The sequence below is a fragment of the Diospyros lotus genome, chromosome 1, assembly GCF_014633365.1.
Source record: "Diospyros lotus cultivar Yz01 chromosome 1, ASM1463336v1, whole genome shotgun sequence".
Lineage (NCBI taxonomy): Eukaryota > Viridiplantae > Streptophyta > Magnoliopsida > Ericales > Ebenaceae > Diospyros > Diospyros lotus.
This window is the reverse complement of record NC_068338.1, coordinates 51,787,081-51,811,570: the sequence shown is the minus strand read 5'-3', so window position 1 is coordinate 51,811,570 and position 24,490 is coordinate 51,787,081. Positions and strand designations below refer to the sequence as shown.

The following is a 24,490-nucleotide window of genomic DNA, read 5'->3' as shown; positions in this document are numbered from 1 at the left end:
CCCCAACTAGACATAGAGAATATTAGAGGTGGAAGTGGTTTAGAAAGAAGTGATATCTCTCTACCCAATGACATTGGGAGTAAAGGGTGCCAGCCAAAGATTTGCAGTGTCTCAAGATCCCTTGCAGAGTATACCTAGTATATATGACAACCAGGGCTATTGCTCCGTATGTTGGCAAGTCTCAACTCTGTTCATCATCTCGAATTCATTGGTGACTCCACCCATGATTGAGAGAAAAGTTCCCTACAGCAGCTGGTTCAAGCGTTGAGGGTGAGCCAACCCAAGTTGGGAAAGCAGCTCTACTGGTGATCTGGCTAGAAGGTGGGCAGGATGGAGCGAGTTGTATTTAAAGTAGGAGAAGTCACCATTTAGAATTTGGCGAGGCTGTAGCCTTGCTAATTTGTCTGCAAGGAGTTGGGCCAATAGCGATGATTTTGGGTCCCCCATAAAGCTCAAGCAGGGAAGCTGTTGCTAGCTTGGGGATGGCCAGTTTAAGTGTAGTCATTTCCTCTGCCAGGGTTGCAGTAGTCAGGGCTGGTTTAGAGGTGAAGCCAAAAGTAACCTCAATAGTGGCTTCATTTATGGAGGTATGTGGCGGAAGCAAGTTTGGGGAATGTGCAATTGGCGGCAGCATATGAACACAATATCTGAAGAGGGATACAAGCAAGTCTGCCACAGGCCAACTTGAGCTGAAGGTTGGCTGCGGCAAAGAGATTTCTGAAGAAGTTGAAGCATGTGTTGCATCTTGTCAACCAACTGTGGCACTCTAGTAGTACCAGGAACTTCGTACTGTGACTATGATGTGGTGACCTTGGTGCCCTTGTCTCTACTTGTATTATCAAGGTTATGCAACCTTACAATCCCTTTGAAGCTATAATGAAAGTTTTATTGGACAGCAATATGATGAGATAAGAAATGGGTGTAGCTGAGAAGAAATGTTACGGTAGATGTGCCACCAAATAATAAAAAGAAAAAAGAAAGAAAACAAATGAGATCATATGTAATAAGGTTGGAGTGATGCCTACTAAAAATACGATGTGAAGGTTATGATTAAGATGGTCTAGATATGTGAGAAAAAGACCGATAGTCACATGTGAAGCAAATGACAAAATGGAGAAAGTTTGTAGCAAAAGAAGAATAGAAATACGAAGAAAACTTGGTTGAAAGTTTTTGAACATAACATAGTATAATAGCCTTACAAAAGATATGGTAGATAGAGATGATTGGAGGATTCATGTAATTGATTGCATCTAGTGGGATTAAGGTTTGTGATATTGTTCTTGTGGTACTTCTAAACTTGTTTTGGTACCACTACTGTAGCTCTCTATTGATGCAAAACTAGTTTTCTAATTATATCCTAACCCTATTTCTAAAACTAAAAGATAATTCAAAACTATAAACAAAAGATAAAATCTAAATAAATCTTATTAAAAATAGCAACTAAAATCTAAATTCTACAATTTAAATAAAACCTAAACCCTAATATCAGACATTTAAATTTAATTACTCTAACTTTGTTTCCAGGTTTAGGAGCAATGAAGATGGGAATGTTGATTTGCATGGTGAAATTGTTTCATAGCCCTTTTATTTGGGAGCACATGTGCTACAGCTGTATTTTGTTCTCCAATTTCAGGAATGAGTATGTTGATAGTTTGAGTAGAGGAGAAAGTCACAGGTTGAAACCTCCAACCAACATGCTTGCAACGACGCTGGAAGTTTGGAAGTACATGTCATTCTAGTGGTAGGAGAGCATTGGTGAACAATTGTGTGCTTGACATGCTCGGTTGTGTTTATGTATATATCAAACTTAAAGTCAAATATTTTACAAGAAGTTGGACAAATAGGTTGTAGCAACCAGGAATCCGATGGAATTGTCAAAATCCAAATTGGAGTTCAAATGTTCAATGCATTTTTTGAAAACCATTAGGATGACTCCTGTCAAATGGGTGAGGGTTCAAAATGCCTATATAAGGGCGCATCTTAGGTGTTAAGTCTACCACGTTGATACTATGAAAGATATTGGTGTTAAATGAGTTCCCAAAAGTGAGATAAGAGTGAAAACTTGGGGACCTGCTGTAACTTACATGAGGGTTGTAGTCGCAGTGCAAACATAACGATGCCTGGTAGGCGATGTCATGATTCTAAGCGGGCCAACACCAAGTCTTGCCTTATAGGCTTAGGTTCTGACTTGCATGTACGCTAGGTTTTACATGTGTAGGTGATTTACTGAAAACATTCCATCCCAAACAACAAAACTAGTTTTTCAGTCATTCAATAAATTTTTCCTTTAGACTCTAAAAGGGTTTTACAATCCTATAAATTATGGAAAGCACTTACCTGTCGAACAATTGATCAATATATCCAGAAATAACTAAATTCTATGAGCAACATTTTCAATAATCTTCTATTCTTTTTGAACAATTGAGCAATATATCTAATTTCCGGAAACAACTAAAATTTCAAGTCTCATCACATCATCCTCACTTGAAACCTTTGGATTCTAAACTTACATCCCACATATTTAGTCTTTGACCTATTCAACTTGAAACCTTTGGATTCTAAAGCATCCCTTCGTTATCAACCTGCTCAAACATTTAGGCTAATCCTTTTTAAGAAGGGAATAGAAATTCCATTTTTTTCATACAATGGGAAATACTAATAGGAGATTCAATTAAATAAGGAATGCAGTAATTACTTGAGTTGTACAGTTCTTTGCCACACGGGAAGTTAAACAATGAACAAAAATATATCCATTTAAAACAGATGAGAAAAAAACATCAGAAAGGTACATTTTCAAAGTTACCACTCCTTTTCAAGAAATTTAATGTAAAAAGATACAAGAAGAAAACAGGGGGAAAGGGGAGGGGGGAAGAGGAAGCATCTCAATCACATATGAGATGCTCCCCAAAAAAGGAACAGCATTTAGACACAGAGAACGAAATCTAAAAGTGATACATGCCTTTTAATTATCTCTTTTTTGTTTTGTTGTGATTCTATTCTGGCAATTGGAAGTAGAGAAGCACAGAGAACATATTCAGGTGCTCAATTGAATGCAACTGTACCTGCCTTCTAGCCATACAAGCCACGCCACAACTGCTCCATTACTTCTGGTTGTTAGTACCCTTCTTCTTGAGTAGGCTACCAAACTTGCGAATAAAAGGCTTCTTCTTCTTCTGATGCTGTTTTGATGGTGAGGTTCCACCATTGTCAACATTTTCTGCTGAAGACAAACCATTCGTCTGGTCATAGCTCTCACTACCCTCCGCCACCTTTGAGTCTAGTTCCTCCTCAAAGGATTCCTGTTCTTGCTCTCCCTCAGGTGCAAGGTCTTTCTCTCCTATCTTGCAGCTCTCCCACATCTTAAAATCAACCTCCACTGAATCTTCTTATTTTTCTTTGCTTTCATTATCTTTTGAATTTTCATTAGAATTCTCAACTTTAGCAGTATCAGTTCTAACTTCCTCCTCATGTAAAATATTATTCTCCGTTTGGGACTTTTCTTTTACAGGTTGCTCACATTGCTGGCCGTTCAGTTCTAGCTTCAGCTTCTCTTCTCTACCATCCCCATTCTGCTCAGAGAACTCGACCACTTTTGGGAGCATGTCATAATCTTTTTCACTGTCTGAAAGCTCACCATTTTCCTCAGCTTGCTTTTGGGCCGTAGCTTCTTCAAGCAATTTAGACAACTCCTCAATCTTCTTCAGAGAATCTGCCTCTCTTGTTCGAAGCTCCTCATTTTCCTGAACAACACTCTGTAATTCATTTTCTTTGTCCAGTAAACTCTCCTTCAATCTCATGCTCTCAGCTTTTGTTTCCCCAATGATTTCCTTCAAATAAACTACCTCAGACTCAGCTTCCTTCAGAGTGGACTTTATTTGAGCTCCTTCCTCATTCCTTGCGCAAGCTTCATCCTCAGCCTCTTTTAGCAAATTTACCAGCCTGCTCATTTCTTTTTCCCGTGAGGAGTTATCATCTTCTAATTGCTTTACACAGTTCACCAAATGAAGCTCTTTCTGCTCCCATTCAGCCTTGGAGTTCTGGTTTTCATGCTTAGATTGTTCAATTGAGCTAGTTAGAACGTCAATCTCATGCTTCACATCATCAAGCATCATTTCATACTTTTCATTTGTTGCCTTCAATACCAACCTGAGATCTTCTATTTGGGCTTCATAAATTTCATGTTCTGCTTGAGTAGATAACAATTTTTCTTTGGCTTCTCTGGCTTCTAAAGAAACTTCACTTAAAGCTGCAGCCAAACTTTCCATTGCCTTCTTACTTTTCTCTTCATCATCCCTGGAATTTTCCAATTCGTTTATGAGCTTATTTTTCTCTTCCAGCAGGGTTTGAACACTGGCCGCTGCAAGCTTCTCATTGTTCAAGGCTTGGGTTCTCTCCTCCTTGACCGTTTCAAGTTCAGACTTCAGGGAATCAAACTTTTTTTCCATTTCAGCGGCTTCTTCCTTAGCCATGTCAAGGCGGCGTCCAGATTCCTCAAGATCGCCTCTCTGGCGACCAATTGATATTTCCAATAATCTCGCCTTCTCTTTAAGAGAAGCAATTTCAGATTCGGCATCATGCAGTAAGTCATTGCTTCCTTCTAGCTGTTTCATGACTGATTCCAGTGATTCTGATGCCGATCTCTCCAATTGATTTGCTTCCTCGGCACGAGCCTCTAAATCCTCAACCTTCTTCTGCCATTCCTCTACCAAATTGCGAGCATATGATTCAGCCATTTTTGCAGCCTCCAGCTCAATATTAAGTTGTTCAATGGAAGTCTCTTTCTCCACCAACATTTCCTCATACTTTCTCAACTTGTCAACTTCTCGTTTCAGAGTCTATTTCTAGATTCAGTTCAGACACCAATCTGGTGTTCTCGGTAACCTCCATTTCAAGCTTAGAATCAAGCATGGACTTCACCTGGGCCAGTTCACCAGAAAGAATCTCCACTTTCTCGGCATGAATCTCAGCAATCTTAGTTGCATCATCAGCATGGCTAAGGGCCAGGTTCTTTGCATCGCAGGTCATGACCAATTCTTGCTTAACCCTTTGGATCTCCTGGGTGGCAGAGAGAAGAGCAGCCACATCCAGAGCATGTTGGTTCCCGACAGCTTCGAGCTCTTTCTGCCACTCTTCTTCCTTTTTCTGAGTCGCCTCAATACTGGCTTGTTCCATCTCAACAGCCCTAAACTTCTAATCTCAGAATTCTCTTCAGCTCGCTTTTGAGCCACCAAAGCCTCTCTGAGTTTCTCATTTGCTTCCTCAGCCAATCTCTGGGCTTCTTTTAGTTCTTCAGTTGCTTGAGCCTTTTCTTTCTCAACCAAATCCAATTTCTCCTTTGCCGCCTTAAGATCTTCCTGAGCAAGACGCAATTGAGCCTGCAATTCTGACGCTTTTGGCAACGGAGTCGATGGTTTCTGAAAAAGAACAACATGAAGATACAATTTTTTTTAAAAAAAGAAAAAAAAAATCAAACGTTACAACTGACCCCCTTTGTGCAACAAATAAAAGGATTTGACATCACTACATTCTTTCTACTAGCAAAAGACAAGATAATACGTTCTTTCCAATTCCATGAATGTGGAGTGTAAACCAAATCTACAGGTCTAAAAGCAAGCAAACAAGAAAGAATAATTTAAACAAAAAAAAAAAAACTTAAATCTGGATCCTGCATTCTGGAAGCTCAGGAGCATTTGCTGTACTTACATCAGGAGGGGCGGCTATTTTGGAAGACCGTCTATCTACGGTGGGCTTGGAATTGACAGATCTCGGGGAACGTTCTATGGAAAGGCATGTGCTTTGCAGGGGAGACGGTGAAACAGCATCAGATTTAGTCACAGGAATTCTATTGGCAGCCCCTACTTTTACTCTTCGGAGCCCACATCGTATCAAATTTCACGCCAATTTTAAAATTTCTATTTTACCTATTCTTCGACCGCCAACCTCCGCCTCGCCTCTCTTTTTTCTCCCACACACATACACACACAAACACATACATATATCTATATATACACACACATGTTGCTGGGTTGACCATGGCGGCCCCCTCCCTCCCCCACCCACATGCATTCTCTCTCTCACACAAACACATATATATATATATACACACACATGCAGCCATCATGACCGACCCCCTTCCCCCGCCTCCCCCCCCCCCCCCACACACACACACACAGGGTCGGCCGCCATGGCCGACCCCCCTCCCCCCTCTCACACACACACACAGGGTCGACCATGGCGGTCGTCCCTCCTCCTCCTCCCCCTCCCCCTCCCCCCATACACACAAAAATCATGGCCGCAGTCGAAAAACCCAGCGTTCCCTGACTAGCCTGAGTCGGGGAAAGATGGGTTCCCCGACTGCCAGGAGCTTTCCCCTAGCAGTTGGGGGCCTTTTTTATTTTTTATTTTAATTATTTTTTTATTATAATAAAATAAAATTAAAAAATAATATAAATAAATAAATTTTAAATATTTACATACATTTTAAGTAGTTATAATTTAGATAATTTTAAATTATCGTATTGAATTTTTAATATTTAAAAAATTTTAAAATTAATTAATTTATCTTATTAAATTACTTAAAGATACACATATCTAAAAATCATACTATCATTTAAAATAATTTTTTTTAAATATATGTATCTTTACTTAATTCAATAAGATAAATTAATTAATTTTAATTCATCTTAGGTGTTGAATTTTTTATACTTAAAAAAATTAAAATTAATTAATTTATCTTATTGAATTAGGTAAGGATACATATATTTTAAAAAATTTTATCTTAAACGATGATAAGATTTTTAGATATATGTATCTAAGTAATTTAATAAGATAAATTATCTAATTTTAAATTTTTTAAGTATTAAAAACACTTAATTACAATAATTTAAAATTTAAAATTACCTAAATTATAATTACTTAAAATATAGATATTTAAAATTTATTTATTTGTATTATTTTTTAATTTTATTTTATTATAATAAAAAAATTAATTAAAATAAAAAGGCCCCAACTGCCAGAAGTCGGGGAACCCATTGTTCCCTAGCTCGGGCCAGTCGGGAAACATTGGGTTCCCCAACTGCCAGCAGTCTGGGAACCAATCTTTCCCTGGCTCGGGCCAGTCGGGGAACGTTGGGTTCCCCAACTACTGCCATGGCCGCGGTCATGGTTTTCGTGTATGTGGGGGGGGGAGGGGGGTCGGCTATGGTGGCCGCATGTGTATGTGTATATATATATATGTATTTGTGTGTGAGAAAGAGAGAGTGCATGTGTGTGGGGAGGGGGGTCGGCCGCCATGGCCGACCCAGCAACATGTGTGTGTGTGTGTGCATATAGATATATGTATGTGTTTGTGTGTGTATATGTGTGTGGGAGAGAAAAGAGAGGCGAGGCGGAGATTGGCGGTTGGAGAAGGGGTAAAATAGAAATTTTAAAATTAGCGTGAAATTTGATACGATGCAGGTTGTGAAGAGTAAAAATACGGGGTTGCCAATAGAATTTCTTAGTCACTCCCTGCTTACTTTGCTAACCAGGCCCGGCCCTAGACCAGGGCCGTCAGTGCGACCGCCCTGGGCCCATTATTCAAGGGGGCCCAAATTATTTTTAATAAATATTATATTATATTATTATAATTATTAATTAATTTAAAATTAAAAAAAAAAGCCTCAAGGCCCTGCAATGTTGGGCGGACTTCAAGTCCGCTTCCTTCAGTGGACTTGAAGGCTGCTTAGACTAAAAATTTCTTTTTATATTATAAAAGAATTTATTTTTACTTTAGATATTCAATATATAGAGTTTTTTTTTTTATTGGATGAAAAATAATTTATTTTGTTTGATGAAAAAGAACGTATTAAATTGTTATAAGTATTTTATCTTGTTTATATATTGTAGCATTTTATTCTAAATTTTAATATATTAAAATTTAAATCGATACAATTTATTTGACTTGAACGTAGGGGTGGCAATACGGGTTGGCGGGTCGTAATCATGTCGTGTTGAGACACATGTATAACACGTATCAAGCTAACCCAAATATGATTCGTTTAATAATCGTGTCAAATTTTTTAAAGTCGAACACGATACGTTTATTAAACGTGTAACACAACACGACCTGTTTAACTCGTTTAATTAAATGTTTCGTGTCATGGATTGTACTGTATTACCTGTTAAACGTGTTATTTGATGTATAATCGTGTTAACGTGTTCAGATCAATCTATTAATTCTTTTAATTAAATGTGTCATTTCATATATAATTGTATTAACATATTCGATTCAATCTGTTAACACGTTTAATTAAATGAGGGCCTAAATTTTACTCTTGCCCCGAGCCCAAAAAACTTGAGGACCAGCACTCTTGCTAACCCTTGGAGTTGCTAGTGATGCTTTGTTGTTGGAACGTTCAGATAAAGATATGTTCAAATTCGAAAACGCCATAACCATGAGAATCCATCTGATTAAAATTACACGATGCAGCAGGATACAGGAAAACAACCCCCCCACCCCCACGAAACTAGATCTTGATTAAAATTGGGTTTGCAACTTTCAATTTCGCAACAAACTACATAATAGACAATTTCAACAGAGAACCCACAAACAATCAAGCAGAGAATCGAGAGAAAACCCGCATAGAAGCAGGATCAAGAGTAAAATCAAGCAACAACCCCACTTCAAATCTTAGTCAATTGCTCGACAATACTTGACCACATATATAGCATATTGTTTTCTCATTTCTCAGAAGCAACACTGATATACATTTATATAGAACCCCGATAATGGATACCGAAATTCAAAAAAGTAACAACACATCAATCGATCGACGGATCAGGGAGCAGGGAGCAGGGAGCTGCTTTGTTTGTTAGGCCTATTTACTTTCTGATCCGCTCGATATCCGATGATGATGATCACACGTGTTTGAGCAGATAATCGGCGGCGAACTCCATGACCTTGACGAATGGCTTGATAGTGACCAAGGAAGCATTGTCGACTCCTTCTTCGTTCACTTTGTACTCGACGGTGGTTTTGAGGACGCAGCAGTTCGCCCCCTTCTTCTTAACCTCGAATCTAACGCGGAAGTAGTCGAACCCTAAGCCTCCTCCTTCCAGAACCTCCGTTTTCTTCACTCGTCTCTTGTCGGCCACATCCACCCATTTCTCCTTGGAATAGGTAATGTTTCCCGGACCTTTCCCTATTTCATTAATTCATCAATTTCAATTAGAAATGAGCCATCGATATATATATATAGCACTCATATACAATCATGGGGTATATATACACATATATATGATCATAATTAATAAGTGTACGCATATGTACCTGGTTTGAATGTGAACTCGAGAACAGTGCCAGGGCCCCCGATGCCCTTGATGACCTTGACGTTTTCGAAAACATCGTTGAGCTGTTTGCCGCCGAGGATGGGGATATCGGTACCGCGGCAGTGCAGCCAGGCCTCGCTGGCTGGTACGTTCACTTCTATCTTGTGCGATTGTCTTCCGTACATTTTGTCGATTCGGAATATGGATATCCTTCTATATATAGCTCTGCTTTGCTTCTTGGTTTCGATGCATCAATCCCCCATGCCTATGCATCTATTTATACATGGCTAATTATAGCTATCAGCTAGGTATCTAGGGTTAATTAGAGCTATAAGCTATCAGCTAGGTATCTAGAGTTAATCAGAGCTATTAGCTGGCGGAATTGTGGACCAATCGTACCGCCACGACAATTATCTAAATTCGTACTCTTGATGTTGATCGACGTTAGAAAGAAGAGTCGGTCGAAGCAGCTATCAGCTAGGTATCTAGGGTTAATCAGAGCCATTAGTTGGCGAAATTGTGGACCAATCGTACCGCCACGACAATTATCTAAATTCGTACTCTTGTTATTGATCGACGCTAGAGAGAAGAGTAAGTGAAAGCATAAACCATATTGAATCTCCTTAGGCCTGGCTTTTCTAAGAATCTAATGAATGCACCAATTACGCCGTCAGCTATAATTTGACGCTGGGCATAGTTTTTAATCATGAAATTGTTGAGTGATTAGTATAATATCAAATTTAGTGTTATATTATTCATTAACATCATTTTTATTTTAAATAAATTTACCTTTTTTTATATAACTTCAAAACATCTTATTCTCTTTATATCCGTTATCACTTTTATTATATTTATATATTTTGATTAATAATTAAAAATATAAATTAAATTATTATAAAATATATATACCGATGAAAATATTTTATTAAGATCTATAAAATGAGTATAATATTAAATATATTTTAAAATATTTAATATATTGTATAAATATCATGTTAATATAAAATAAAATATTTTTGTTCATGTATATGAATTTTATTTTTTAGCGAATTTGAATTTTTTTTATTTTTTAGCAACGGGAATAATTCGTCGCTAAATTTTAATTTTTTTTATTTTTTAGTAAATTTGAATTTTTTTATTTAATTATTTTTATTTTTTAACAATAGGGCGACGGGAGTAACTCTGTTACTAAATTTTAATTTTTTTTTGTTTTTTAGCGACGAGATTGACCTCGTCGTTAAATTTTAATTTATTTATTTATTTATTTTTATTTTTTAGCGAATTTAAATTTTTATATTTAATTTTATTTATTTTTAGCGACGGAGTAACCTCGTCGTTAAAAAGTAAAAAATTAAAAATTAAAAAATTAAAATTTAGCGACGTGGTATTTTTCATTGCTAAAAATTAAAAAAATTAAATAAAAAAATTTTAATTTAGCGACAGGGTCAATCACATGGCTAGAATATAAGAAAAAATTAAATAAAAAAATTCAAATTTAGCGACAAGTTAACCCCATCTCTAAAAATAAAAAAATATTAAATTTAGCGACGGGGTCAACTCGGTCACTAAAAAATAAAAAAATTAAAATTTAGCGACAGAATATTTCTGGTCACTAAAAATTAAATAAAAAAAATTTAATTTAGCGACAGAGTCAATCCCATCGTTAAAATATAAAAAAAAAAATTCAAATTTAGCCACTAGTCAACCCATCGCTAAAAAATAAAAAAAATTAAATAAAGAATTAAATTTAGTGAGGGGTCAACCCTATCACTAAAAAATAAAAAAAAATTAAATAAAAAATTAAAATTTAGCGACAGGTGAACCTGTTACTAAAAAATAAAAAGAATTAAATAAAAAATTAAAAATTAAAAATTTTACATTTAAACATATCACAATAATTTTTACTAACATTAATATTAGTAAAAATTAAACTAATAATTTTTTAAATATATTAAAATTAAAATCAAAATAAAAACACAATTTTTCACTACTAATATTATAATTAATAAAGTTTTATTTAAATTAATAATAAAATAAAATTAAAATTAATATTCATTTCCCTTTACTAACATTAAATATTAAAATTAATATCATTAAATAAGTTTAAAAAATTTTGATGTATAAATATAATTCTAAAATATTTGAAAGAGAATAGTATAAATATATTTTATATACATCAATGAACAAGGAGGCTTCCAGATCGATTGGTTCACTCGCGAAACTTGGTCCCCGTCGTTAAAAAATTAAAAAAATTAAATAAAAAAATTCAAATTTAGCGACTGGATCAACCCCGTCTCTAAAAAATTAAAAAAATAATAAATAAAAAAATTCAAATTTAACGTCGCTAAAAAATTTTAAAAAATTCAAATTTAGAGATAGGGTCAACCCCATCGCTAAAAAATTAAAAAAAATTAAATAAAAAATTTTAATTTAACGACGGGGTCAACCTTGTCTCTAATTCCGTCCTTGATTAGCGACGGGTACAACCCCCGTCGCTAAAATAATCTTGTCCCTAATCTCGTCGCTAAAATTCAGCAACGTCCTTTTTAGCGACGATTTTTTATGTTTTAGTGACAGATTGCCTCAAAATACACTACTACCTCGTTCGTGAAAGTGATGAGAAAGTGAATCTTTCTTTCTAGAACTAAGGATGGAGAATAACAATTCATCTATCGTTTGTGCGGGAAAGAAGAGTGTGACGCCTGGTTTGTTTACATGTATGAGACATTCTTTTCTCAATAGCATCTGCGATTACCCTTGATCGAGTTCTAGGGCTCGATTTTACAAGCACTAAACGTTGCCCCAATGCAATTGCACCCAGATAACTGGGGCTTCATCCGTGGGTTCAAGGTATTGAACGAGTTTTTGGGTCAGAAGCCTAACTTGGGGGTCTTCTTCTTCTATTATCACTGGAAAATGGCAGTTGGGTCTCCTTGACCGAACGTCTGGGGAGAAAGCTGCTGAAAGCCTACAATTTGTCCTACAAGAATTTTAAGGACGGCTACTTCAAGGTGGCTTCAAAGGAGGACAAGTTTTGTTTTTTCATGGACTTGGACGCGGACAGTTGGGAGAAGTATCCCACATGCTGGCAGCCAAAGTCAAGCCCCTTCACGGATGTAGAGTACGAGAGCTTGAGTCCGGAGGATCGGACTTTGGCAGACGCATTCACGTTTTCTCCCTAGCTTGAGTCCACAAAGCTCATTAAGTTTGGGGAAAATCGTAAGGGCTTGTGACAATATACGCGTAAGTTGTTGTCGTCCTTTCTTTGTTTCGTTTTCATTGATCGTGGCTTACACTGGCGTTTATTGTTGTAGGACGAGTGGCCCCGAACCTAACTACGGAGGAGATGGAGAAACAAATGACGAAGAAGGGCGCCCAACCAAGCTCCGAGGTGGCAGTTGTCATGAAGAAGGTTGTCTCTATAAAGTTGAAAGGTGTTATCCATACCCAACCAATTTCTGTGGTTGTTGTTGTTGAACTCGTCCCTTCTCATCCGTCTCATGTGAGGGCTTTTCCTACAAATGTTAGATAAGTTTAATAAATATGTTAAAAATAACAAACATTTGGAGTGCTTCTCATATCTGAGCTTTTTTACCTCATATATTGATTAACAAACATTACCTTAATAAATAAACTATTTTTCTTGTTGTTCGTGCCAAAAATTAGCTCATCGATTCTTTGAGATTGTGTATGTTTCATATAGGTAATAAATATATAACATTGTATCATATGTATCAAGAATATATTTTAATAACAAAACTTTTCGTCAATTCTTTTTTTTTTTTTTGAATTGTAATATATTATAATCTATTTATATAGAAATTTTAGTAATTTTTATGTAAATTAATATTTATGTTATTTTAACTTCTCATAAAAATTTTGAATTGTTTGTGTACTCTTTTTAAGTTTATTAATATAATTCTCATATCGGTCAAACCGTAATTCTAGTTTAATTTAGTTTAGTTTCAATACTAATAAATAAAAGTTTAAGATGCTATCTTAAAATAAAAGTAATAATAGTTATTACAACAACTAATTAACAGAACGTGGATAAACTGGTGGCAGTAGTCAATAATACAAATTAAGGCTCACAGTGTATAATCAGGGCCGGCTTGAGAGTAGACGACCAAGAAGGTTGCTTAGGGCCCCAACCATAGAAGACCTTCTAAAAATTAAATTTGAATTTTGAATATTTACTTTAAATATATAATAAACATGTGTTAAAATACATAATTTATATTAATTATACTTGAGTTTAGTTGGTAGAGTAATGGGTTGCAAATCAAGAGTTTATTAGGTTACTGATTTAAGTCACTCCATAAGCATGTTTAAATTTTTTTACATTTTAATATTTTTTAAACAATAAATACAAATCTTACAAAATTTGTAAGAAAAAAAATAATGTTTTAGTTTTTTTATATTTTAATATTTTTTAAATAATAAATATCAATTTCACAAATTTTTTAATAAAAATTAATGTGTCAGTGAATTTTTTATATTTTTTAAATAATAAATATTATTCCTATATTAAAATTTTATAAAAAAAATTAATACTTTACTCGTTAAATCTTTACAAATTTTCAATTACAAGCTCTGAGTATATCCTAATTAAGTCAAAGTCTACGAGAAAGTGAGAGAGAAAGAAGCTGAATGCGCGTGTTAAGACTAATCAAGTTACCAGTGCAAGTCGACATGTGATTAGAGACTCGACTTGAATCTGATTTATTTCTTAGGGTGCGTTTGATTGTAAGGGTGGAATTTGAGTAGAAATAAAATGAATTGCAAAGAAAATGAATTTCTAGAAATTGAAAATTTAAGCTGTTTGATTAGTATAATTTTTTACTTGAAAAATGATGTTATTTTTCATCTTTTAGTGTTTGATTGGTAATATTTTTCATAGAATTTGATTATTTTCTGGTATTTCGTGTTTGATATGCATTATTTTTCATGAAAAATATGTTTGATATGCATTATTTTTCATGAAAAATGACACATTTTTCATGGAATTCAATGATGAAAATATATTAAAAAATATTAAATATTATAAAAAAATTAAAACAATAATGTATTTTAAATTAATTAAATTATTTTCTCAAAAAATGAAACTACAAAATTATTTTTTTTTTGTTTTCTAAAGAAATAATTTATATATAATTTTTGACATATTCACTTTTTATATATTTATATTTATTAATTATTAAATTTTTAACATATTCACTTTTTATACATATATTTATATTTATTAAATAACCCCCCCTAGCCTGCCTTGCTTGTCCCAGCGGCCGTCCACCTCTATTTTCCAATTGCCAGGAAAATCTCATCTCCTCCCCTGAGGAATTTGATTTCTTTGATTTGAAGGAAAATGGTCTCACATGACCATTAATAAAAAAATGAGTTCTCTGAAAAAAAAAATGCTATCAAACAATGTAAAAATTAAAAAATAGTGAAAAAATTACCTTTTCCTTAGAAAATTTTAGAAAATGAATTTTTAGAAATTAAAAATTTAAACTATTTGATTGGTATAATTTTTTACCTGAAAAATGATGTTATTTTTCATCTTTTAGTGTTTGATTGGTAATATTTTTCATAAAATTTGATTATTTTCCTGGTATTTCGTGTTTGATATGCATTATTTTTCATGAAAAATGACACATTTTTCATGGAATTCAATGATGAAAATGTATCAAAAAATATTAAATATTATAAAAAAATTAAAACAATAATGTATTTTAAATTAATTAAATTATTTTCTCAAAAAATGAAACTACAAAATTAATTTTTTTTTGTTTTCTAAAAAAATAATTTATATATAATTTTTATATATTTATATTTATTAATTATTAAATTTTTAACATATTCACTTTTTATACATATATTTATATTTATTAAATAATCATCTCTCCTCTCCTCCCCCCCCCCCCCCCCCCCCCCCCCCCCCCAAACCCCCTAGCCTGCCTTGCTTGTCCTAGCAGCCGTCCACCTCCATTCTTCAATTGTCAAGAAAATTTTATCTCCTCCCCCAAGAAATTTGATTTCATCTCACATGACCATTAATAAGAAAATGAGTTTCCTAGAAAAAAAAAATGCTATCAAACAATGTAAAAATTAAAAAATGAGTGAAAAAATTATTTTTTTCTTAAAAAATTTAGACTATAAAACGCGCCCTTAGTGTTCTTTGTAGTTAATTCCTTACTCCTTGATGGCTTTGGTTTTTCTTTATTTGTTGAGGGTGTGTTTTCTTTTAGTTGTTTACAGTGAAGCGGGATATGCCCTACTTATAGTTATAGAATTCTCTTTTTTTCGATAATATAATTTTTATTCACAAAAAAAAGGAGATAGTTTTCTATTAATTTTTTTAAATTTAAAAATTAATTATGTAAACTGTTAATATTAATTTAATTTAAAGTCTTAAAAATTTAAGACCCAATAAAATTTTAATTTATGAATTTTGTTAAGGCCCAAAATCTCGGGGCGGCCCTGTTAGAAGAATGATGATAAGGGCAGGAAATTAAGAAGGAACTTTGGAAGGTAATTCCAAGTAAATTAGTCGACAATACATACTTGACCACAAATATATAGTATATTATTTTCTCATTTCTCAGAGAAGTCGGTGCACTGTTAACAGCGACACCCCCGGCCATGAACAACGATGGCATGCAGCTCAACAAGGATTGATTCGAAATTCGGAAAAGTAACAACACCACACAAAAAGAAGAGCATGTCCAGATATTTATTAGTCCTCGATCGGCATCCATCGATCGACCGATCGATCCGCGATCTGCTTTACTTTATTTTATTTGGTATATGTATTTAGTTTGTGGTCCGCTTGATATATATATATATATATCCGATCGATGATGATGATCACTTGTGTTTGAGCAGATATTCGGCGGTGAAATCCAAGGCCTTGACGAAGGGCTGGATGCTGACCAACTCAGCATTGGCCGCGCATTCTTCCTTCACGTCATACTCCAAGGTGATAGCGAGGACGCAGCAATCGGCGCTTTTCTCCTTCACCTCCAATCGAACGCGGAAGTAGTTGAACCCTAAGTCCAGGTAGCCTCCTTCACATACATCCGTTTGTCTCATTCGCTTCTCGTTGTCCACAACCGTGAATTTCTCCTTGAAATAGGTAATGTTGGCCGGAGCTTTCCCTATAATTTATTAATTCATCAATTTCAATTAGAAATTAGCCATAGATATATATATATAGCACTCATATATATACGATCATACCCTATATACTATACAATCATAGGGTTGGTATACTTATATATATATATATGTATGATCATAACTAATAATAATTGTATGCACATATATATATATATGCGTGTGTTTGTGTATGCATACCTGGTTTGAATGTGACCTTGAGAACAGTGCCAGGGCCCCCGTTGCCCTCGACCACCTCGACTTTTTCGAAAACATCGCTGTGTTGGCCGCCGAGGACGGGGATTTCGGTACCGCGGCAGAGCTGCCAGGCCTTGCTGGCTGGTATCTTCACTTCTACCTGGTGAGATTGTGTCCCGTACATCTTGTTGATTTGGAATATATATGGATATATGCTAATGTATGAATTGCTTGGGTGCTACTGCCGCTATGTATCACTGCTTTCTTTGTTTCGATGCTTCAATCCTCCACGCCTAGCATCTAATATTTATACACAACATAAGCTAGCTAGTGGATAGGTAGGGCTATAGTCATGCACACGAGATTATTATCTAAATTAAGAGTCGCCATCACATGCATGTTGATTGTTGACTAACTCTTTCTCTTTCACATGTAAATTCTATTTTGACCACCTAGCTAGGTCTAGGTGCACGAAGAATCATAGTATTTCTCATTGCTTCTATTAAAGATTAGAATTGAACCCAACAAATACTTCCCGACAAAATTTTTAAATTTTTTAAATTCTGAGTTAAGAATAGTTCAATTTTGGGTGATAAGATAAATACCAACTAGCTAGTACGTGGTGACTTTGTAATGGAAATATAAAAAAATTATATCCTTGATAGTGTTGTCGGTCTTATCGGTCTAATTTGATTTTTCTGTAAATGGATGGCCTCAATTTGTAGACACGAGCGTGGCTCTGCCTCTGCTAGTGTCGTGTGGGTTTAATATTCAATGAAATAATAGGACAGATTGTTTTGTTTGTTCGTAGTTACTTTGTGAGTCATAGTCAATTGCCTTGTTTACCCGGAATCGTTTAATATTATATGATTAGTATTATTATTATTATTATTATTATTATTATTATTATTATTTAATATTTTTTCCCTTTCTTTTCTAAAAGTATGTTACCCTTGACACCGCTAGTCAATTCCCTTATTCGAACGGCATTGGTTTTTTTAAGTCTTCTGGGTTTCTAAATTCCTGAAGTTTATCCTTCTTTTACAAATTTCATGACTTTTCTTGAACTAACATTATTATTATTATTATTATTATTATTATTATATATTATTAGGGGTAACCCAACTGGGGCGGCTGTTTTTATTTATTAGATAAATGGGTCAAGTGAAAGAGGCCGTTACCGGCCCAGATACAGAGTGCGATTTTGTGCACCCCATTTAACTGGGGTAACTTTACCCACTATCATATCCACCGTTAACCTAAAAGGCGGTGTGAGAGTTATCCACCATTAACTTAAAAGGCAGTGTGAGAGTTATTAGAGAATTGAAAAGAAAATATTTAATTAATTTTACACGACCCAATGGGCCGCCCAAAGAGTGCAATTTTGTTCACCCCTTTTAACGGGGTGAACATAACCCTCACAAAATTGTGAGGGTGAAAAAAGCAACGAAACGGCTTGAATTAATTGATTGTCGTTCCGTTGCTTTTCCACCCTCACAATTTTTGTGAAGGTGATGTTCACCCCGTTAAAGGGGGTGAACAAAATCGCACTCCCGCCGAAACACTTCTTCTCTCACTCTCTCACTTACTTTCTTTCCCAGCATCTCTCTCTCCAGCAGCGGCCTGCCACCTCCGACGTCCGTCCAGTAGCGATTCTCCTCTCTTTCTTTCTCTATCCGTCCTCTCTAACAACGGCCACGACATCCCCTCCACCTCCGGTGTCCTCTCTCTTTTCGGTGTCCCCTCCAACAGCTACCGTGGTCCTCAGGCGTCCCTTCCAGCAGCGGCCCTGGCATTCCCTCCAACAGCGATCGTTATCGTCAGGCGTCCCCTTCAGCAACAGTCGCGGCGTCCCCTCCACCTCCGGCGTGCTCTCTCTTCAGCATGGGGAGAGGCGGTGTATCAATTTATTTGGGCTTACAGAGGAGACATGACTCCTCCTGATTTTGATTTAGGTTTTATGCGGTGTAATTAGAACAACAGCATATCATAAATTATGATTTGTTTACTTTTAGTACTTAAAACTAAATAAATTCATAAAATTATATACCACTATTTAGACACTATAAAACTCAAATAAAACTTTTTTGGCTGAAAGATATTGTTGGGTAAATATTAAACATTATATGTAATAATATATGATAAATATTATATAACATAATAATATTACAGGACATGATTTTATTTTAATCTTTTATAAGATAAATTATAATGAAGAGGTAAAAGTTATGTTTTTAACATTTACAATCAAAATATGTTCTCTTTCTTTCTACATATTATAAGTGATATTTTATAACGTTATCATATAATAAAAAAAATTAAACATATGTTTGAAAAATAAAATACATACATTATTTTTAATAAAAATTAATTAATTAATTATTAAAAATTAATTAATTTTGCTTAAAATTAATTTTCTACAAATTCACACTATGGCCAAATATGATATTAATAATTAAATAGAATTGGAGAATTAAGTCACAGGCCTGTATACTATATACCCATGCCAAAGAACAAATTATTTGCCTAGATGACTTCCTTCTTAACCAAATATAAGCATTTTTTAAGTAATTTTTTTATTACTTTGGAAGAAGCAGGTATGTGTGGGCTTGTCGAGGGGTCTAAGACCCTGGAAGGTGGGTGTGGAGAACAAGACGAAGGCTATGGTAGAAGATGAAGATGAGATAGTGGATGGGAACTATCAAGAAAATGATATATATATATATATATGTTTGTTTGGTATTTGTGAAACAGAGTCAGAGAGAGAAAGAGTCGAAGTTGGTGGAGGGGACGTTGGAGATGGAGGGCCATTCTCCAACGATGGCAGGAGGCAAACGACACAACGGAAGTGGAGAAACACTACTGGTGGTGGAGGGGTCACCGGAGGTGGAGAGAGACTCTGAGAGAGAGAATGTGTGTGTGGTGTGGGAGAGAGTGAAGAGAGAAGAAATGGGTCAACTTGCATTGGGTCGTGTGCAATTTTATTTATCTTTCTCCCTCTCTTTGTTTAATTTAACGATGGGTAAAGTTATTCACCATTAAATGGGAGAAAATGTTATTGATACATCTTTTTGTATATCTTGAATTAGTACACCTTGAGCTACATAAAGGTGTGTCAATGACAAAAAAAAATTTCATGAGATACATAAAGACGCGTGAGACACATGTGAGATGTAAGGTATTTTGATTATAATAACTACTTATATAACTCAAGATATACAAAATAATTGTATATATAACATGATTCTAAATGGGGTACACAAAATCGCACTCGGCGATTTTGGTACCGCGGCAGGGCTGCCAGGCCTTGCAGGCTGGCACCCTCACTTCTACCTGGTGAGATTGTGTTCCGTACATCTCGTTGATTTGGAATATATATGGATATGCTAATGTATGAATTGCTGCTACTGCCGCTATGTATCACTGCTTTGTTTTGCTTCTTTGTTTCGATGCTTCAATCCTCCACGCCTAGCACTTGAGCCAGTGGATAGGTAGCCATAGTCATACGAGATTATCTAAATTAAGAGTCGCCATCACATGTTGATTGTGAAAAATATTATATAAAATATATTACTTTCTCTTTTAATTTTTAATAGATTTGACTTATACATTAGAATCTCTTTAAGAGAAATACTCTACGCAAGTCCTTTGTTTTATAAATTTTTCAAATATTAAAAATTTTTATGTAATTATAAACTTATTATTATATTTCAACAACAACATACGATAGAGTAAAAGGTTTGAAATTTTTACACTTTCAAGTAAGTTTAAATTTTGTTAATGTGTAGGATATTTCACAAGTAAAGTTTTCAAATATTTAATATTGGGCCATATTGTTATTTAATTTATCATAAAGAGATTAATCATCGTTGAGCCGCTAAATTCATTAGTTTAGTGAGTAAAATATTAAAGTTACTCTTACTTAATTTTAATAATCACAAAAATAAAATTATTAAAATCAAACAGAAGGCATTTTAAATATTTCGATCAGAATAAATTCATCCACCTAATCGTTATTAATATTATTATTTATTTCATTATAACAGATTTTGTGGTGGGTTTTCTAGATTAAATAGCTATAATCCAGGCTACCCTTATCTAAAAATAATATAAATTTATTAAAGATTAATTATTATTTTAAAGACAATAAATAATATTATATAATTACTATTATTATTATTTATTATTTAGTTCACTATCAAACAAAACAAAGCGTGAAGAAATGGGCCATTTGGATTTGAATTTGATGGAGATTGACACCATACTGAGAAGATTTTTTGAGATTAAAATAAAATAAATAAATAAAATTTATAAAACAAAGAGAATCAGTCAATCAAGTGACAAGAATCAGCTGTCTCGTAAAAGAGTTATTTATTTAAAATTACTAATAATAAATAAAACTATTTATTTTATTAGACTAAATTGCGTTTGAATTTAGTCATTTAATTTTATTATTTTAAATTTTAAATTTATTGTTCATATATGCTTTTATTGAAACCATTTAAATTTGGGTCCGTATCCAAATGAAGAAAAAGAAAAATTTTAAATCTAATTTAATAAATTTCATCATTGAATAATGAATTTTGAATTTGACACTTCCAAGACAGAAGAAGACAATTTGCTATTTGGTTCCAAATCCAAATTGCATCATCATATTCATACACGACATTGAATCCCGAAAATTCACATCTTGACAAACTTTCCTCTTAAATCTCGTTTCTTCTTATCAAGTTGCTATGACATCTCCCTTCATCTTCATGCCCACAAAATAATATTATTATCTTGTTAGTAATTTCTTCCACCATATATTCATTTCTTGGGTAAAGGGGGAAGCTTGGCAGAGAGTAAAAATATAAAATAAAAAGCAGCTGCAGTTGGGAAAGTTAGCAGACATGCAAGATATGACAAGGCGGTGAAACGACTGAGATCAATTGGAAATTGGTAGACTCCAGATTGAATGGTTAACTCTTCCAAATAAAAAAGGATGGTTTAACTGGAAAAACAACGAGCTCCCTGGAAAATGATTGTATACTATAAGGGGTAGATTTTGTTGCTGAAATAGCAAATGCTTCTGGTGTTATGTCAACGTCACTCAAAGCCAATAATACATATCAGCAGAAACAAAATTAGGTATAACATGTGGAAGCTCCAACAAGAAACAAAGCTGCAAGACTACGTGAAGCAGAACTAAGGCCAAAAAAATTGGGTGCATATGCATCAGAGCAATTTAAAAATAAAATAGCTGCTGTAATAAAAGCTTGAATAGTAGATTGGGCCTAGTGAAATTCAGAGCAAAAAATAAATTGACTGCCGCTGCCCCAAGACCACAATCCTCAATTTGATGCGATGCATATAAATTGGAATGAAGTCAGATACAGCACATTAATGGTGATGAGCAAAAAATGCTACCAAGAGAGAAAAAGAAGGATACTGAATAGATGCTTCACTCTTGTTTTGAGATTCATTACTATCCTTCCTTTTCTTGGGTGATGGTGACTGTTTCAATCTGTGCTTCCCTCTGGTTCTTGGGCGAAGTATAGTTGCTTTGAAAGATTGATACCAGTCATTGAGATTGATAAGGTCACCATGCTCTTGAGCAAGCATGTACCTGGGACAACAATGAAGTGAGGCACGACAGAAGCATCAATTCATATTTAACTTAAAGGTAACACAGAAAAATATTTACATAGTCCTCACCATGAATGTCACTAGGTGTGTTCTCTATTAGTATTGAAACTAAAATCAGGGGGAAGGAAAAAGTGCTCTAAAAACCGTACATGGAAGACTGAGAAAAGTAATGCTTTGGCTTTTGCTAGGGAAGAATTAGATGCAAAAAACTTGTTTTGTTTCTCTTTTTGAGCTGGGAAAGGGCTTAACAATCATCAATGCTGCAAAAAATAAAACACCATCTGTCTCCCTGTGGATGTCATGCAGTTCACTGTTCTTTTGCAATGTCTTCAGAAGAATACATTTATTGCAAGCAGGTATTGGATTAATCATATCAGAAATGGGGAATAAGGAACGGTTAACATCAGTAAAAGTTGGAGCAGCATACCATGATACCTAACGAACAAAACCCACTTGACAGACAGCACCTCTATTATAACCCTTTTCATTAGATACCTAATGAAATCTGAAATCTTGAAAACATAGTAGTCACCATTTTCATCTCAATATAATCCTTTTCATTAGATAAGAAGTGTGTAGGGATACTTACATAATTGATGTGTCATGCATGGATGAAAATGGCATATTGTCACTCTTGCTGCAGCAATCACTTCAAAAAACTTATAGAACTCCAAAAGGTCAACTTGTATTGTTCTCCTTGGGTCCCCTATCAATGCCTATTACAGTGCGTAGAGTGCACATGATATAATATAAAAAACCAACAGAATTGAAGAAAAAACTAAAGCTCAGGTATTGAAATAATCTTTTTTTTTTTTTTTTTATAGAGAGGCAGAGATTTATTCATAAGAAAAGCTGCAATAAGCATAAAATACAGATCCCCGAAACAGAACATCCACCCCAATACAGACATCACCAAAAGATAGAAAAATAAAATCATACCAGATGTGTGTTTAGGAATGAACAGAAGAAGAAAAAGGCATAATCTAACAGAAGGTAAGGGAAACTTCAACACCAATGCTTAAGGGGGGATGAAGAAAAGAACAACTGCAAGCCAGCATAAGGAAAAGATGAGTCTAATCCCTGAATCCATTCCACCAGCCTCATGATTGCCTGGTGGAAGAAATCCAAACCAGAATTAGCGGCTCCTTCAAATATGATACAATTTCTTTCTAACCAAATTGTCCATAGACGCTATAAAAGATCATAATAGTGTAGGTCTTTCATTATTGTCCATGAACTTCGGGATCCTTATCCGAGACCGCTGCCGAGCCTGCTCCTGAGCCCGCCAAGTCGTGATCCTTTGTTTTTTCCTTTTTCTTTGTAATAGTCCGCATGATAGTGTAGGTCTTTCATTATTGTGACGCACGAATCCTGTAACTTTGCAACCTTGAGTTTAAAATAGACAACTTCTTTTTCTCCTATTTGCGATGCTTTGTTTCTGTTGCCTCTTCTCCACATGTTTGCCATGTTTTGCTTTGTAACTTGGACGCTTTTTGTTAGCCTTTGTGAACTTGCTACGCCTGAGGTCCAGGTGTGTCTACTAAGTATAGTTAGGTTTGTAGGTTGGTATGGCTCTCGGCCCCCCAGGTCGGATGCTTGCAAGGGAAGTATTTGGGCTTGTAGATGCTTTACTGAGTTGGCATTGAGTAGTTTGGCGTTGAGCTTGGTAGGATGTCGAGCTGTTGGGCGTAACTTTGTTTTGCACTCAGAGGGTCATTTTAACACCCTGACTTGATTGCACGCGTGTCTGAAAAACAGGGTGCCTACTTGAGAATATGAGACGCCTCCTACAGGCGTGGAGGCAACCCACTAACCTAGGTGGGATAGGTCTGTCAGAGCATATTGCGAGGTACGTGGAAGAATCGCAACGATCGGCCTGGCCCATATCCTTCTGTTGGGTGTCTCGCACGATCCTATAAGTATGTTTTCTTTTCGCTCTAGCACACTTCTCGCATTCATTTCTAGCTATTCGCATGTCTTCTTTCCCATCATTCACGAATTCTCTGGCCTTATTTTGTTTCACATTGCCCGATCAATTGGATAGTTTACTAGCTCGCTTGTCAATGGTTGTGTCGACTTTAAACCCCTTTTGTCCATACAACTGGGTAAACGAGGAGGTCACCAAGATTGCCTCGAAATACACTACTACCTCGTTCGTGGAAGTGATGAGAAAGCGAATCTTCCTTTCTAGAACTAAGGATGG

The 24,490-nt window shown here is 34.9% G+C and overlaps 3 protein-coding genes across 10 annotated transcripts in view; 1 reads left to right on the top strand and 2 right to left on the bottom strand.

Moving 5' to 3' along the window:
- LOC127793574 (uncharacterized) overlaps positions 1–24,490 on the top strand; it is a 74,655-nt gene that overhangs the window by 8,289 nt on the left and 41,876 nt on the right. The window lies entirely within an intron of this gene.
- The window catches only part of LOC127793579 (norbelladine synthase-like), a 73,466-nt gene that overhangs the window by 19,046 nt on the left and 29,930 nt on the right, over positions 1–24,490 (bottom strand). Inside the window, exons 1-2 of one of the 2 annotated variants that reach the window (XR_008021445.1) lie at positions 16,663–16,953; positions 16,108–16,463 (exon numbers count right to left, since the gene is read on the bottom strand). Coding sequence is in view for 1 of the 2 variants with exons in the window: in XM_052324358.1 (XP_052180318.1) it covers positions 16,174–16,463; positions 16,663–16,819 (447 nt within the window). In the remaining variant the exon portion in view is untranslated. Of the gene's footprint in view, positions 1–15,870; positions 16,464–16,662; positions 16,954–24,490 lie in introns of those variants that run through there. The other variant, XM_052324358.1, reaches the window with a different exon arrangement.
- Positions 2,784–9,494, bottom strand: LOC127794430 (WEB family protein At3g02930, chloroplastic-like). Its single transcript, XM_052325497.1, is given in 6 exon segments — positions 2,784–4,833; positions 4,835–5,192; positions 5,195–5,414; positions 5,704–5,866; positions 8,903–9,182; positions 9,311–9,494. Coding segments are annotated over 6 exon segments (2,937 nt in total). The 3' UTR covers positions 2,784–3,101.